Source organism: Zalophus californianus, chromosome 9 (genome assembly GCF_009762305.2).
Source record: "Zalophus californianus isolate mZalCal1 chromosome 9, mZalCal1.pri.v2, whole genome shotgun sequence".
NCBI lineage: Eukaryota > Metazoa > Chordata > Mammalia > Carnivora > Otariidae > Zalophus > Zalophus californianus.
Window position 1 is genome coordinate 126,843,683 of NC_045603.1, and position 15,890 is coordinate 126,859,572.

The window sequence follows — 15,890 nt, forward strand, 5'->3', positions numbered from 1 at the left end:
GTTCTCCAACCCCTAAGTGACACCCATGTCCCACATTACCTCTTTCCTTGACCTCTGAACTCTGCACAGTCCAGGAACCAAAGGGTTAGGGCTTGTCCTCCAGGGTCCTGCAGGACCCTCCCCATTCTGATTAGATGGTAGCTAATCCATGCAGTTAAATATTTTGAATATCACCTCACATTACACCTAACATACATGAAGCTCCTGGCCCATGCTAGGCACTTAAGAAAGCAGTAGGTATTTTTAGTCCTGTGGCTTTGGAGAATTCATCCTAGAAGTATATATTTTCAACAGTAATGTGGCCAGTATCCCTTCCTCCCCCACTTCAGGACACAGCCTTCCTTCCTTTAGGGAACTGTGCCTTTCTGTTTTCTGAGGTTCTGGTGAGGCTTCCAATCACAGTAACTGTCCCTCCAGCAGCTCTTGAGATGGGCAATAATATGGGTCTGGAAAATCATAGTCCCCATTCTCTGATCGGCATGTGCTGAGACTGGAGACAAGTATGTGAACCAAGATGGACCAATCAGGGTCTTCCTCTAGGACTCTGAATGTGAATGCAGGGACTAAGACACTCCTTGTCCCCCTTTGAAACAGGAGCTGAAAGGATGGGGCCCCAGGGCTTCTGGTGGTCTTGACGGTGCAATAAAGTAGCCTGAGAAGAGACACAGAGACAGAAATGGACAAATGAAGAGACATTAAAAGAGAGGGCTCCTATGATATTGTCTGAGCACCAGGCCAAATTTCCATCCTTTACAACAGTGATTCTCACACTTGGGTGTATATCAGCATCACCAGGAGAGCTAATCAAATCCACTTAATCATGATGAAAAATAAAATGATAAAAAAAAAAGACAACCTATGGAATGGGAGAAGATATTTGCAAATGACATATCTGATAAAGGGCTAGTATCCAAAATGTACGAAGACCCGATATAACTCAACACCCAAAAAACAAATGATCCAATTTAAAAGTGGGCAGAAGACATAAACAGACATTCCTCCAAAGAAGACATCCAGAATAGCCAACAGCACATGAAAAGATGCTCAACATCACTCATCATCAGGGAAATGCAAATCAAACCTCCACTGAGATATCACCTCACACCTGTTAGAATGGCTAAAATCAACAACACAAGAAACAAGTGTTGGCAAGGATGTGGTGAAAAAGAAGCTTTCTTACACTGTTGGTGGGAATGAAACTGGTGCAGCCACTCTAGAAAACAGTATGGAGCTTCCTCAAGAAGTTAAAAGCAGAACTTCTCTGTAATTCAGGAATCACATTATTGGGGATTCACCTAAAAAATACAAAAACATTAATTCAAAGGGAAACATGCACCCCTACGTTTATTGCAGCGTTATTTACAATAGCCAAATTGTGGAAGCACCCCAAGTGCCCATTGATAGATGAATGAGTAAAGAAGAGGTGATGTGTGTGTGTATTATATATATGGAATATATATATTGGAATGGAATATTACTCAGCCACAAAAGGAACAAATCTTGCCATTTGCAACAACATGGATGGAGCTAGAGAATATAATGCTAAGCAAAATAAGTCATTCAGAAAGACATGCATACCATATGATTTCACTCATATGTGAAATTTAAGAAACAAAACAAATGAGCAAAGAAAAAAAAGAGAGAAAGACAAGCCAAGATGCTTGCCAGAGAGGAGGAGGCTGGGGGAATGGGGGAAATAGGTGAAGGGGATTTAAGAGTGCACTTGTTGTGATGAGCACTGAGTGATGCGCAGAAGTGTTGAATCACTATATGGTACACTTGAAACTATATAACACTGTATGTTAACTGTAATGGAATTAAAATCAAAAACTTAATAAAAATTTAGGCTATGTTAAAAAGAAAAAATAATGAGTCATTAACATGAGAAATTTTAGTCTGATTGTTAGGGAACTTCCCAGACAGTGAAATGAACTGAGCTGTAACCATGTACCTAAAGTAAATTAATGAAAGTCCTTTGTATATGACATTTTGGAAACTGGCAAATACGCAAGAAAACGGATTCATTTGGGGATGTCAGATGACTCCTGACATCTTTCCATCTGCACTGTCATCTTTCAGGGATCTCTTTAAGGACCACAAAAGGAGACAGAGCACCGGATTTTTAAAAGCATTTGTCAGAGGCGACTGGGTGGCTCAATCAGTTAAGCATCTTGACTCTTGATCTCAGCTCAGGTCCTCATCTCAAGGTCGTGAGTTCAAGCCCCACATTGGGCTCCATGCTGGGCGTGGAGCCTACCTTAAAAAATAAATAAAAGCATTTGTCACTATTTATCTAAGCACAACTAAGCAGTTGACTATGGTCCTATTCATGGAGACAATGAATGGATACAAGAGCTGACACAAAACTGTCCTTATGTAGTTCGTGCCTTTGCAAGAAGTCACTTCCCTAAAAGAAGAAGCCATCGGTTGCCAACACATGCCGGGCACCGCTCCACTTCTCACCCACTGGCAAACTCACCACACCACCACTCTCTAAGGGAAGTGCTCATGTCAGCTAGTGTAAGCTAGCGTGAGCTCTACCGTCCCACAAGAAAACGGAAGCACAGGTGGCCTCAGGAACTTACTAAAATCCCACGGCTGGTAAGTAGGAGAGCTGGAATTTGTATCTCATTCATCTGACTCCGATGTACGTGCTTATCCACTGTGATACGACACTATAAATAAAGCACTAAAAACAAAACAAAGCAAAACAAAAGGAATCCAGAGGCCCAGTCTTATCCAAGTGGACAAGGGCCGGATCCTCCTCAGTATTTTTGCCATGTCCTCCAAGTAATTTGGATATACACCCAAGTCTGAGAACTACAGTTTTACAAGCATGGGATCTAATACTTCTCCTTTTTTTTTTTTTTTTTGGTTTAGTTTTCCTACAAGTAGAGATGAAGAAAAGCACTTAGTGCTCTAGGGCACCACGTAGGCCGTGAATGAATCAAGTCTCTGATCAGTGGACCAAGTCTCTGATCAAGGTCCCAGAGCCTCCCCGATCTTGGGTCACTGAGTGAACCACAGTGTTTGCTCTTCAGGAATATCCTCTATGAATCCAGTGGTGGCTGGACTGAGATGCTGAAGTGGTTGGGAATGACACCTTCCATCTTCTTGGGCTCCCCTGTGTCTAAAGTTATCTGACGGGCATTCCCAGAGCTGCAAGAATTTAGGGGCAGCTGAAACTAATAGAAATTTGGCAGAGGAATATAGAAATAAATGATAAACCACAGAATAGGACACAGGGCCACCGTTCATCATAGCTCCCTCTCTGCCTTTTGCCTCTGCTTCTCATTGAGCATTGGGTTCATTCTCTTGAGTTCTGTCAGGGGATGTGTCATTAGTTCTGAGGCTCCTTCCTAAGATTGTAAGACATCCACCAACCAAGCGTGGAAGTCCCAGCCAAGTCATGATAACTAGCCTAAATTAAGTTATATCCACTTGCCTGGATTAATCCTGTGGCCGGGAGGTGGCAACTCTTACCAGAAGGGCTGCTAGAAGAGCAGAGACCACCCCATCCCACATTAAGTGACTAGTGTGATATTCTTATCTTTCTCATTTAACCTTTGCAGCAATCCTGTTAGGACACCAAGTGATGGGCTTTACTTTTTGATGAGGAAACTGAGGCTCACAGAGTTCCTTACAAGGCAGAGCCAGGATTTGAACCCTGGTCTCCCTAACTCCAAGGCCACATCCTTCCGCCACCCTGTGGGATGACAATGGGCTTTGCTTCTGTCTCCGCCCACTTGCTCTATAGTTCTTGGCACATTTCAGAATAGTTGTATGTGCTGCCTTAATTTTTTAAAATGACAACTACACGCCGTGTCTTAAAATTGACTAGATGCTTCTACCACTTACGCTGCCTATTGGGGTCCAGAATCACTTCTTTGAAGGCTCAAAGATTTGTTTAGAGCTTTGGAATTGTGTTTTTGCCCACCCAGAAAGAGGAAGCTAAGGACATGGGTGAGCTTACTTTATTTATGGTACCCTTCCCTCTCTCCTAAGTGCTAATCAAGCTCTTTCTCTCAGGTTCTAATATTGAAATTCTCTGTACTCTTTCTCCTACATGATCTATACCCTACACCACATGAAGGGGCGGGGGGAGAAAGTTATTTGTTAGAATTAGGATTTTTCTTTCCCTAAGAAAATTAAAATCAATGTCATCTGGCTCTCCTGTGGTTATGAGTTCCTGGAGGTCCAAGATGATGTCCTATTCACTGTGGTATTCTGCACATTTTCTAGCAGAAAGCCATGCAGATGGAAGTTCCTCAGCAAAGTATATTGATTTAAAGTGAATTTTGTGAAGTTCTACATAGTCAGGAAAGAGCTCTTGGTGAATGTGACCTCTAATCCTCTTCTTTGTGGTCCAGTAGGGAAAAAAAAAGACATACAAACCAATTATTTGTTTACACTAGGGGAAAAGGAACGGTGCACAATATATATTCCCTCTGCGGCAGGCATTGAATAGATGCTTTACATATATTATTTTATCCCCACAACAACTCATGGACATAGATATTGTTATCTCCATCTCCAGATGAGGAAATTTAGAGAGAACAAGTCATTCTGGGTGCAGTAAGCAGAGGTGGTTATGAGCATAGATTCTAGACTCAATTGGGTTTTTTTTTTAAGATTTTATTTATTTATTTAAGAGAGAGAGAAGGAGGGAGAACGCAAGCCAGGGGGGAAGGGGCAGAGGGAGAAGCAGTCTCCCCACTGAGCAGGGAGCCCGATGCAGGGCTCAATCTCAGGACTCTGAGATCATGACCTGAACTGAGGGCAGACCCTTAAACGACTGAGCCACCCAGGCATCCCTCAGTTGGGTTTGACTTCAGGCTCACTTATTAGCTGTGTGACTCGGGGAAAGTTCCTTGATTTCTCTGACCTCTTTAAGTTTCCTCATCTGTAAAATGAGGACAATAATATTTGCTAAACAGATTGTAAAACTCTATGTTACATAAAGAATTCAAAATGTTAGCTTAAAAATACTCACCCATAGGGGAACTTGGGTAGCTCCGGTCGTAATCCCAGGGTCTGCAGATTGAGCCCTGGGTCGGGCTCCCTGCTCAGTGGGGAGCCTTCTTCTCTCTCTTCCTCTGCCTCTCCCCCAGCTTGTGCTCTCTCTCGCTCACTCTCTCTCTCAAATAAATAATAAAATCTTTAACACTCACCCATAATTAGGATTTCCTTCTATCATTATACCATATTTCTAAAGCATTTTCAATGCATCAGAAACATCCAGAGGTCATTTAAATAGCAGATAGCAGGGCCACACTCCAATTAGGGTGACCAACTCATCTCAGTTTGCCAAGACTTCCTTAGTTTTAGCACCAGAAGTCCTGCATCCTGGAGAACCCTCAGTCCCAAGCAAATCAGGATGGTTGGTCATCCCAAACCTCGTACTTAGCAAATCAGCATCTGGGCTGGGGCCCAGGCACCCACAGTTTTAACAAAGGAGAAGCATTAGTATTAAGGAGGGAGTTTAGTATAGTGGTTTACATCATGGGGTTTGGACCCAGGTAAACCTGGGTCTGAATCCCCTTTTGGCACTTCAAGGAAATGTTATTTTGGTTGTGTTGGTGGGTTCCCGGGAAGCTGACTCTGAAACGGAGAGTAGCACCTACAAGATTTATTAGGGAGTGCTTTGGGGATCAACTCTTGTGGAAGGGAAGAAAAGAAAGCAGGATTAGTCAGAGGGGGGTAAGGGGCTACAGTGCAGTTTCTCAGTGAAGTCCTCACCAACCTCACAGGCAGCTCTGGAGTGAGAAGGGCCCTTCAGAGTTGTCTTGAGATGGGGTGAAGGGATCGGGCCTCTCTGCCCTCAAGTCAACAAGTCCGAGTGCCACCTGCACTTGCAGCTCTCTCCTAGGATGCTGACAGCTGCATGCTATTAACCACATTTCCTATAACTGTGACAATCAATCTTTCAGTCCTAAAGGGGCCTCCAGGCAGCACACCACAGTATCCACTACAGGGTGAATGAGCTCCACTGAGCCTCTGTTTCTCCATCCATAAACCAGGACTGACAACAATAAGGTCACCTACCTCGAGGAGTTGTTGAGGACTAATGAGCTCTACACATACCACACAGTTTGACACATGGCAAGCACTCAAGAAACAGTCGCTGACTGTACATCTTAAATTTTGAATGGGGTAGAGTTTGGGATGGAGACAGGGCCTGCTTCAGGAAGGCCTTCTTGGAGAAACTGACCCCTGATCTTTGTTATCAGGAGGAACAACACTTGACTTTTTATTGTGGGATGTGTTACTAGGTTAAACATTAAACAAAAATGTAAAGTAGGCAAACAATTGGATCCATTCAATAATTGTTTAACAAGCACCTGTTGACAAAGAGGGTAGAGCCTGAATGAAACTTGAAGAGGAAGCATAGTTTTTGTCCTGGAAGATCCTATAGTGTAGTGGGATAGACAAGGCTTAGATACTGGATTTCATGGGAAATTAAACATATATTCATTAGTAGCAATGCAATGCAGTAAGAGACTCTTGGCACTGGAATATGGTGAGTGTTGGATTATCTGTTTCTAAAATTACCTCCAACAGGAGACTCTTCCTATCCATCAAAATATGGATGTAGATATTGCTAGAGAGGTTGTAACGAAACGGTCACATTTTAACACATTAATTTGCTGAAATATTTTTTGGGGGAGTTTTACAGTCTGTATCATTCATGACCTTTGATCCAGGATCCTACCCTTGAAACTTTAATCCAAAATAATTTAAAATAATGACAATCCTTACACTGAAAGATGTTCTTTGTAGTATAGCCCATAATAGAGAAAACTTGAAGACTCCTCAAATGTTTGGTGACACAGAAACAGTTATTTAAAATTAGAATTCAACTTTCTTGGTAAGGAAAGTTTATATTTGGGATCCATTTTCCAAATGAAGGAAGTTGAAGCCAAGAGTCAGTCATGTACTTGGTGCAACAGGTGGAGACAAATGGGACCAGATCTCCTTAATTCTTGGTCAAGAATTCTATTTTTCTCTCAAACTATCATTATGTTTCTAAACTCGCTTTCCTAGAGTGAAATGCCAGCAGCTAGTGTTGTAAAACTATGAGGCCAACTTAAACTGACTTGAAGTATGTCAGTGAGGTTATACCGTTAATGTTTTAACTAATTAGTTAATTTTTTATTGTTTTTGTTTTTTAACTATTATTGCTCAAGCAGTGAAGCCAATGATCAAGGCACCCCACTCTGGCTTCCCAGAGCTGAGGTGTATCAGCTGGTTCTGTTAGAAGTGACAGAAAACATGATAGAAATGAGTTGTGCTTTTTAAAAAGATTTATTTATTTATTTATTTTGGGGGAGTACTAGGGAAAGGCAGTGGGAGAGGAAGAGAGAGACTCTCAAGCACCTCCACACCGAGCACAGAGCCCAGTGCTGGACTTGATCTCACTACCCTGAGATCACGACCTGAGCCAAAACCAAGAGTCTGCCACTTAACCAGCTAAGCCACCCAGGCATCCTAAAATGGATTATTTTAAAAATCAACATATTTTTAAAAAACGTATGAATAATAGTTGACGTGGCTGAAAAGCCAAGGTTAAGCCTGCTTCAGGCATGCCTCGATTTGGGGCTCCAATGGTATCCCTGGGACTCGCTATCAGTCCACCTCTTGGCTCTGCCTTCCTTTGTGCAGACCGCAGCAGCTCCAAGCCTCACAGCTGTTTCAGGTTTCAGGGGGTAAGAATAGGAGTCAAGTTCCCAGAAGTCCAGAGAAAATCTCTCATTAGCCCTGATTTGGGTCACATGACTACTCTGAACCAATCACAGGGAAATGCGGTGGACTGATGGGGCTAGCCCTGGGTCACATGACCACCCTTAGCCGTGGGGAGGGAGATGGCATGGGGCTCTGGGCTGGTTTCATAGGAACAACAATTGGTTAAGTGTCAGAAGGGAAGACTTTAAAGAGGAAATCAGGACACACTTACTAGATTGAGTGCCAGGCAGCAAAATCAACAGATGTCTACTATAGTTAGACTGTTGTCATTTTATTCTAGCTTTGCTGGGAAAAAACCAGTAAGAACGAACTCAGCAAATCACAGACTTGCACTGAAGAGAAGAAATACAAGAATCTAAGGAGCTCGATCTTTTTTCTCTAAATAGAACATAGTGGCTCAGATGGTTAAGGGTCTGCCTTCTGCTCAGGTCATGATCCCGGGGTCCTAAGATCGAGCCCTGCATCGGCCTGCTTCTCCCTCTGCCTCTCTCTCTCTCTCTCTCTCTCTCTCTGACTCTCATGAATAAATAAATAAAACATTTAAAAAATATTAAATAGAACATAGTTTACACTATGGAAGACAGATGCTTGTTTATTCTATGCTGAGCGCTTTCCAACCCAGAGGATTCCAAATATCCTTCCATCTGCAGATCTTTCCAGGGCTTTGCAAATTTTACTACTTAATGAGAAAATTGGGGGAGGGGCAATTTCAAATAAAATAATAAATATGTCTGGAGGAAAGCTAAAGAGCTACATTATTTCACAATTCTGGAATTCAGAGCAATAAAAAAGTAAACAGTCTTATTGGCTCAAAGGAGAATCCTTTCATCTATCAAACAACTTTGTTTGGTTATTTGGGCATCTTGAGAGACTTCCCCTGTGGCTGTATTATAAAATAACTCCTTATGTTTTCATTACATACCGTCCTATTGGGCCTTGTGAAACAAGAAATTATTTGCTGCATTTTGTTTCTGTATAATGGGGCTTTCTATCATTTACATGTCCTTTGGTATTGTATTAAGTCACATCCTTTTTAGAAATATAATTTGGAAGGCAATTTTCATTAAAAATTTCTTACAACATATAAATTTGAGATAATTGAACTGAAGGCTTGTTTACCCAAATTGCCCATGCCAATACGGTAATGGGTTTTAAAAGTAGGACAAATTTTTGGAACTGGTCCCTGATGAACATTTGAGGAGGATTTTTGATTTCTGGAAAAACATTTGTTCTCAACACAGGTGAAATCAACTCCCTTATAAGTTGATACTGATGGCAACTTAAAAGAAACTATTCTTTGTGAATTGAATAGAACACTTCTTTATCTTACTAACCAAGCTTGAAGAGTTTGGTGGATTCTCATGTGGATGAGACATTACTTAGGAGGTGCAAACTTAGAACAAATTGGGGAATGTTCCTACAATGTATATCAATTTTTGAGTGCATTGTTCCATTTTGCTCACAGAGTAGCCTCATTTACCATTTATGGAACTCTGCACCCACATGCTTTATTGTGGTCCAAAACATCTTCTATTGGGCTAAATTCTTTTGAGGCACAAAGTATGTGTAGAAAGTGTGCCAGTCTGGGAAGGAAGCTGAGTAGGCATCAGTGTAATTGAAAGAATCTTGCATAGAAATTAAGGTCTCACAGAAATAGCCCCTACGAGGCACTCAACAAATATTTGTTCATAGAGAGAAAAAAATAAATGAAGGAATCAGCATAAAGTCATCTTGCAGACAAATTTAGAAAGGCACTGTGTAGACAGACATTCCTCTTAATTTACTTCCCTCACTCCTAGCTGGGTCTATTTTATCAGTGCCACAGGAGTCACAATCGTCATTAAAGAATATTGTACCAGAACTCAGAGAAGAATGTGTTCACTCAACTTGCCAGGGATCAAAATAACTGTGAATTGTGATAGAATTTAAAAAATACAATGAATCAGCTCTTTGAATCATGAAAAGTAAGGCATAATTATCTCTGTTACACCATGCTGGCAGAATTTCTGTCGCATGGAGAAACCCACTGCCGCTATGTCTAAGTAGTTGATGTTCCCAACCTTTTAGTCACAGAGGGCCCCTGGATTGTACTGCTTCAGGGACAACATCCATAGACAGTTTCCTGTGATTGACACCGTGGAGTATGTAACCCAGCACCGTAGTTGTCTGTAGTTATTCTACTCAACATCTTCTGTTGAATTTGTAGCTTGTCCAAAGCTTCAGTTCATAAGGGCTTGGTCTAATATTGTCAGATCTTGCCCTCATATTAATTCAGTAGGTTTGCAGAAAGTGTTGCTGTAAATTAATGCATATTTTTACTTTCTCCCTATTTTTCTGGTTTGTGGGACTGGAACTCAGGAAGAAGAGGAATCCCAGGAAGAACCTAAATGCCTCGAGTTGGGACAGAAGATGGCATCAGGTAGAGTACATTCAGTGTGACACCTCCTTTTCTGGGTTGCTGTTGCTGCCAGCAGGGCTTACAGCATCCAAAAGCTTTGCACATTGCACAAGAAAGTCTGTGTGTTCCAAATGACTGGAAACACGACTAGAAATGTCACTGGTAATGGATTCCAGGCACGGCATCTAGGCAATCTGGTTATGATGCATAAACTAGCTGCTTCTCTTCTTTCTTTTATTGATTACAGTTCTTGATGAACAAATACTCGCAATGAAGTAAATGATGATAATGATGAAGAAATTTCAAATTCGGGAAGACTAAAATAAGTAGTGTAGTTGTTTACTGAAGTATTTATGATTACCTTGGAAAATGTTCTTTAGATGCATTTGCTGGGTTTCTTTTTCTGTTAGTGTATAGTGAAATATGCAGCTTTGCTAAAGTTATTTACCCCATAATAGGACTTCCTATGAGATAATATGGATAGAAACAGCGAAGAGTGAATTTATAACTTAGTTTCTGACTATGATCAGTAATGATAATGACATGTAATGGCCATAAAAATGAACATTAGTTGAATGGACTTAATAATAATTAAAGTGAAATCTTGATACTCTCTGCTTCTATATTCAAATGACTTCTAGTTTGGTGTTTTAGATATTAAGGGGTTAGAAGAGGGCTCCAGATGTGTTTGCTCCTGGCAGAGGCTTGTGTTCATGGAATTTAATGGAAGTCAGGGAGCAGAATTGAGAAAACAGAGATGGTAATGAAAAAAATATGCAAAGTGGGGGGAAAGGTGGCACCCTGCTCTGATATAGATGGGGAAAGAATTAGCAATTAAACAGCTCCACCATCTTCCTCTATACCCCTCCCAATTGTCTACCCCCAGCAATAACAAACATTGCTTTACTTTGGTGCCTCTCCCTAGGACACTGTCCTCTTGTAGATCCTTGCCTGACTTGGCTCTTTCTCATCAATCAGGTATCAGCTGAAATGTCTAGTCTCAGAGACTAATTTTTCATTCTTTCAACTCACTCTTCATCTCATTGCCCATTTCATTTGTTTCACAACTATTATTACAATCTAAAATTATCCTTCCATGGATTGGTTTGGTTACTTATTGTCCCCTAGAGAGCAGAAACCTTGCCTATCTTGTTTAATGGTATCTTAGCACCTTGGACAGTGGCTGGCACTTAATAGTCATTCAGTAAATTCTTACTGAGTCCTTTGTGTCCGCTATATGCAAGGCATTTTCTTTCTCTGTGTAATGGAGATGCAGGTAGGGTGGGTTTGATGTGGCCAACTCTATGACTATTTTAGATTTCTGGCCTATAAAAGAGAATAAGACATGACCCTTGCCTTGTGTAGATGTGTTTGGAACATGAGAAATAATGTGAAAAGATTGACACAACCCAAATACCACTGGGAGCATTGAGGAAGTAGAATCTAAGAAGTTTCCTTGAGTTGATGTTGCTCAGAAGGAGATTTGGAGGTTTTTTGTTTGTTTGTTTTTTAAGATTTTACTTATTTGAGAGAAAGAGAGAGGAAGAAAGAGAGAGAGAGAACGCAGAGGAAGAGGGACTAGCAGACTGAGCATGGAGCCCGATTCAGGGCTCCATCTGACGACCTTGAGATCATGACCTGAGCCGAAACCAAGAGTCGGATGCTCAACCGAATGAGCCACCCAGGCACCCTAGGAGTTTTGGAGTTTGAAAGTAGGGGCTTAGGAGGGCAGATTTGGAGCTTGCATATTATACCCCTGAAAATTGTTCTGAGTGCCTCTTTTGCACACTTACTCTTGGTTTTCAGTTCCTCAGCTAGAGAAGGCTGGATTAAGGGCCATTGCTGGGTCAATGCAAATTTGGCCAAGAGATTTTGAGTTTCCCAGTTGCTGTTGTAAATGGTATCATTTGCTGTCTTGGCAGAGTGTCCACAAGATTTTGAAGACATCCAAAGCCTTGATTATCCCACATGTTGTGAAGACACTGCTACTCACCAAGGCTTTTCTAAGACATGAGTTGACTCCAACAGGTCCTACTATGACATCTCTGAGTGAGAAATCAAGGATCCAATTCTCAAACAGTCTTCTAGCACCCTAGATCTTTAAGCCCTAGGAGTGTGTGACTAGAAATGTAGTGTAATGGTAAAGATTTCCCTCCACAATACATTTGGAGTCAGAGATCCAAATGAACATAATTCCACAGAAAGAGAGGCACTGTTTAATTAGAAATCTATAATCCCAATTTTTTTGTGATTTAATTGTATGGCTTTAGATTTTGGATTATGAATAAATGGCTTATTTCCCTATTTTTTTCAAAAACACCTAATAACCCTACTCTCTAAGTAGAAATTTCAAACAGAAAATGCAAAAATTTCTCACTATTTCTAAAAAGTGAGTTGAGTTCACTTGGATTCACTAACTTTGGGACTTGCTGCAAAGTCCCTCTTCTATATTCAGGATTTACTCCAAGCATGTGTCTCTACACTGTGGCATTAGTATACTTGTGTGTCTAGTTTTAGTCCATTTAGTTCAGATTTACTGTGTTTATTAACCATTCTTTGAAATCCTGTTATGTATTAAGTTGTGTCTGCCAGGTTGTTTGAAAAGTATGAACATATAATACATTAACTAAGAAATGTTTATTAAGTACCTACCATGTGCTAGACATTGTGCTAGGAATTATGCTATATTTAGAGTGGTAACTAGGACAGACGTGACTCTATGTATCATGGAATTTATGGGAAAATGAGAAACGCAGCCATTAAACAAATAAAAGGAAAATGTAAATTATAGAGAAATTATAGCCTTAGATAAGTAAAATACAAGTTTTAGAGAAAGCAGGGTTCTGTGGAAGTCTTGCCTTTGGAGCTTATAGTTAAATAATGTCTCTAAAACACGGACGCAGAAAACTAGGAGAACAGGTGGGGTACAGCACATGCTAAAACACGAGCAGGAGCGGAAGGATGAGGAACCAAAGAGATAAGAAAAACTCAGTTTGGGGGATCCGGGAAGTTATCCAAGGGTTTGTGGCATATGAGCTGGGTCTCAAAGGATAGATATGAAATCCTTTTGTGAATAAAGACACATTAGCCAGGATATTTATAAGGTGAAAACCAAATACCATGAATTGAATCGAAAGTGATACCTATTTGATATCTGGCCCCTTTTTTAGCCGATGACTGAATCCTTAAGCATCTGTTACTTTATCCCGAGACCTATGATTTCTCCTTGCAGGGTCTACCCAGGGGCTATGACAGGTTAACTGGAAGTGCGTTTAAATTTTACCACCATCATTGCCTGTCCTTTGCTGTCTAATAATTCAGGGTCTGTACATTTGAGGGTTTTTTTTAGTAAGTGACATGCCTGTAATAGACGGGACCCTAATACTTATTCAGAATCAGGTGGCACTTCCCCTTGACTTCATGGATATATTGGCTGAGTGGAGAGGGTAGCCCATTTATAATAAGTCCCTTTTGTGGTGTGATACACCATGGTACACCATGAGTTGCTGTCAGCTGGTGCTTCATTTCAGCATGACCAGTGCTAGGCAGGTTCATCATCAGATACAGTTTACCTTTGCCTCAGCCTACCCTTTTTGTGCCCTGCCCCTCCTCAGTGGGGATCCCTCCTTACTACCTTCGGTCCCCAGCTTTGGTACCATCAAAAGAACATGCACTCAGGCATGTATATCTTGGTACATAATTAATTTACATCATTATGTTATGCCTGTCCTCCAGCCTATTGTTATTTTAAGCTGCAAATCCACCTATGGAGTGAAAGAATTCCGTGGCTATTAAAGGGATTTTTTCAACATTAGCAAGCAGGTAAAGAAGAGGGGGCCTTTCTGGCTGTAGTCACGACGTGTGGTTAGCCACTTTCTTGACCTGAATAAGGCCCCGGAATCATGGGGACACTCACTGAAGATTCTGGGCTGTGTGTTCCTTAAAAACAGGGGTTATGTCTGTTTACAAGTAAGGTTAGATCTTTTATCCAAAGGTACCATTTTGGAGACATCTTGCATCCTTCTCCTGTAACATTATGCTTATAACTGCACAGGAAAAAAGAAGAATGAGGTAATGGACCCATGAAAAATGGTGATACAAGTGGAAGTATTGTGAAGGAAAGATTTCCAGACATAAAAGTTCCTTTGAGGTGGCCATGAGGTTGTCTGAAAAATAGAGGAAAAAAACAACGATACTTTACTAATAGTGACAAGAAGGAGGCCATAGTTCCAAACAGAAGGATCTATATGTCAGCAAGAAGGCATAATTGAAAGCCTGACGATATGACCCTCTGAAGATAAGCCAGTTATTGGAAGTAGCCGAGGACAGGGGAAGAGTTTACATGTTCTCACCTGGGTTTATGCCTCGTTTCTCAGCAGCTGCTACATCAAAGTTGGCAGACATTTTGGTCTGCATGGCTCATGTGGCCACCTGTTCCCAGGTCTTTCTTTCTGTGGGTTTTCTTTCCTTTTTGCATTGCCATGGGATGTGTTCCTTTTCTAGAGCTTTGTGTGGTTGCCCTGATTTGTCATTTTAGAGAAGTTTTGTGCTGAGGCTTCATTTAATCTTTTTCTGTTCCACTAAAGGACTCTTGGAACAAGCCAAGCACCACACGTACTCATAACAGCCTGTTAGGCATCAGTATTAAACAAGGTTAAAACTGAGCAGTACCTTTTTAGTACAGAGACTCAGGTTTATAAGCTGATATAAAGAAACTACAGATTCTACCCAAACTAATCTTATCTCTAGCCAAATGAGTAGGAAAACTGGAATACCAGTTTTGGGAGAAAGAGAGGGAGGTTAGCACATCATGACTTCATTTATTCATTCATTCTCTTATGGACAGGGAGACAGATGAATGGATGGGCCAGCTACATTTTCTTGAGAGAATTTTTTTTTTTTTAATGAATTGCACCCTTTCTGGTGGCTATGTTTCAAAAAGAAAGTAAAATGTGTTTTAAAATGTTGGCTCGATCATGCCATTTTTCTTGCCTGTGCATTGCTTTAGACGCAGGCCAAGTATTTTTGAATGCTGAAACAACTTTCAAATGCGTTTAAAATTCAAGAAGACTTTGCAGAATCATTTTTATCTTTTAGCTTGCACTTAGCCTTTGCTATTGGGGCCCCATGATTGCCACACTCTGATCGTAATGGGAGAATCTTGTAAGTCAATGCTATTTTATGACAGTCAGAATGTTTCACTGGAACGCTCTCTTTTTGCTAAAGGTCACCTAAGGCTGAGTGGGGCCCAGCATGCTTTCAGAGTTGCTGTCTGTGTCATCTGCATTTAGTCAAGTTTTCATTTCCTGTGGTTTGTACGTTTCTTATGTGTGAAGTAAACCCCAAACGGTTAAAATTCTTCAACTAAAAATGAAAACAATCAGGACAAAATATATGTATTTTTGTAACCTTTGTGAGGAAGTGAGACCAGGGTTCCATTGAGCAGCTTCTTAAGCAACATCATGTCACTGTGTGTGTGTGTGTGTGTGTGTGTGTGTGTGTGTGTGTGTGTGTGTGAGAGAGAGAGAGAGAGAGAGAGAGAGAGAGAGAGAGGCTGGCCCCCTGTGGGGAGGCGACACTTCTAGCAGGGAGCCTTGAGAGGTGAGAAAATGACCTATTCTCTGGTAATTCAGACAACTAAATGTTTACTTTTACTTTCAGGTAAAAGCTTTTACCTCAGTCAAAATGAGGTCTCTACCCCAGCCAACTGTATTTCGGTCATACCCCGCTTTGTGCAAAAAAAGTGATT

General features: G+C 41.0%; 1 protein-coding gene across 1 annotated transcript in view; it reads left to right on the top strand.

Moving 5' to 3' along the window:
• Positions 1-15,890, top strand: part of FAM107B (family with sequence similarity 107 member B) — a 229,031-nt gene that overhangs the window by 85,169 nt on the left and 127,972 nt on the right. Inside the window, exon 2 of the mRNA XM_027594490.2 lies at positions 10,102-10,162. Within this exon, the coding sequence (XP_027450291.1) occupies positions 10,102-10,162 (61 nt within the window). The remainder of the gene's footprint in view (positions 1-10,101; positions 10,163-15,890) is intronic.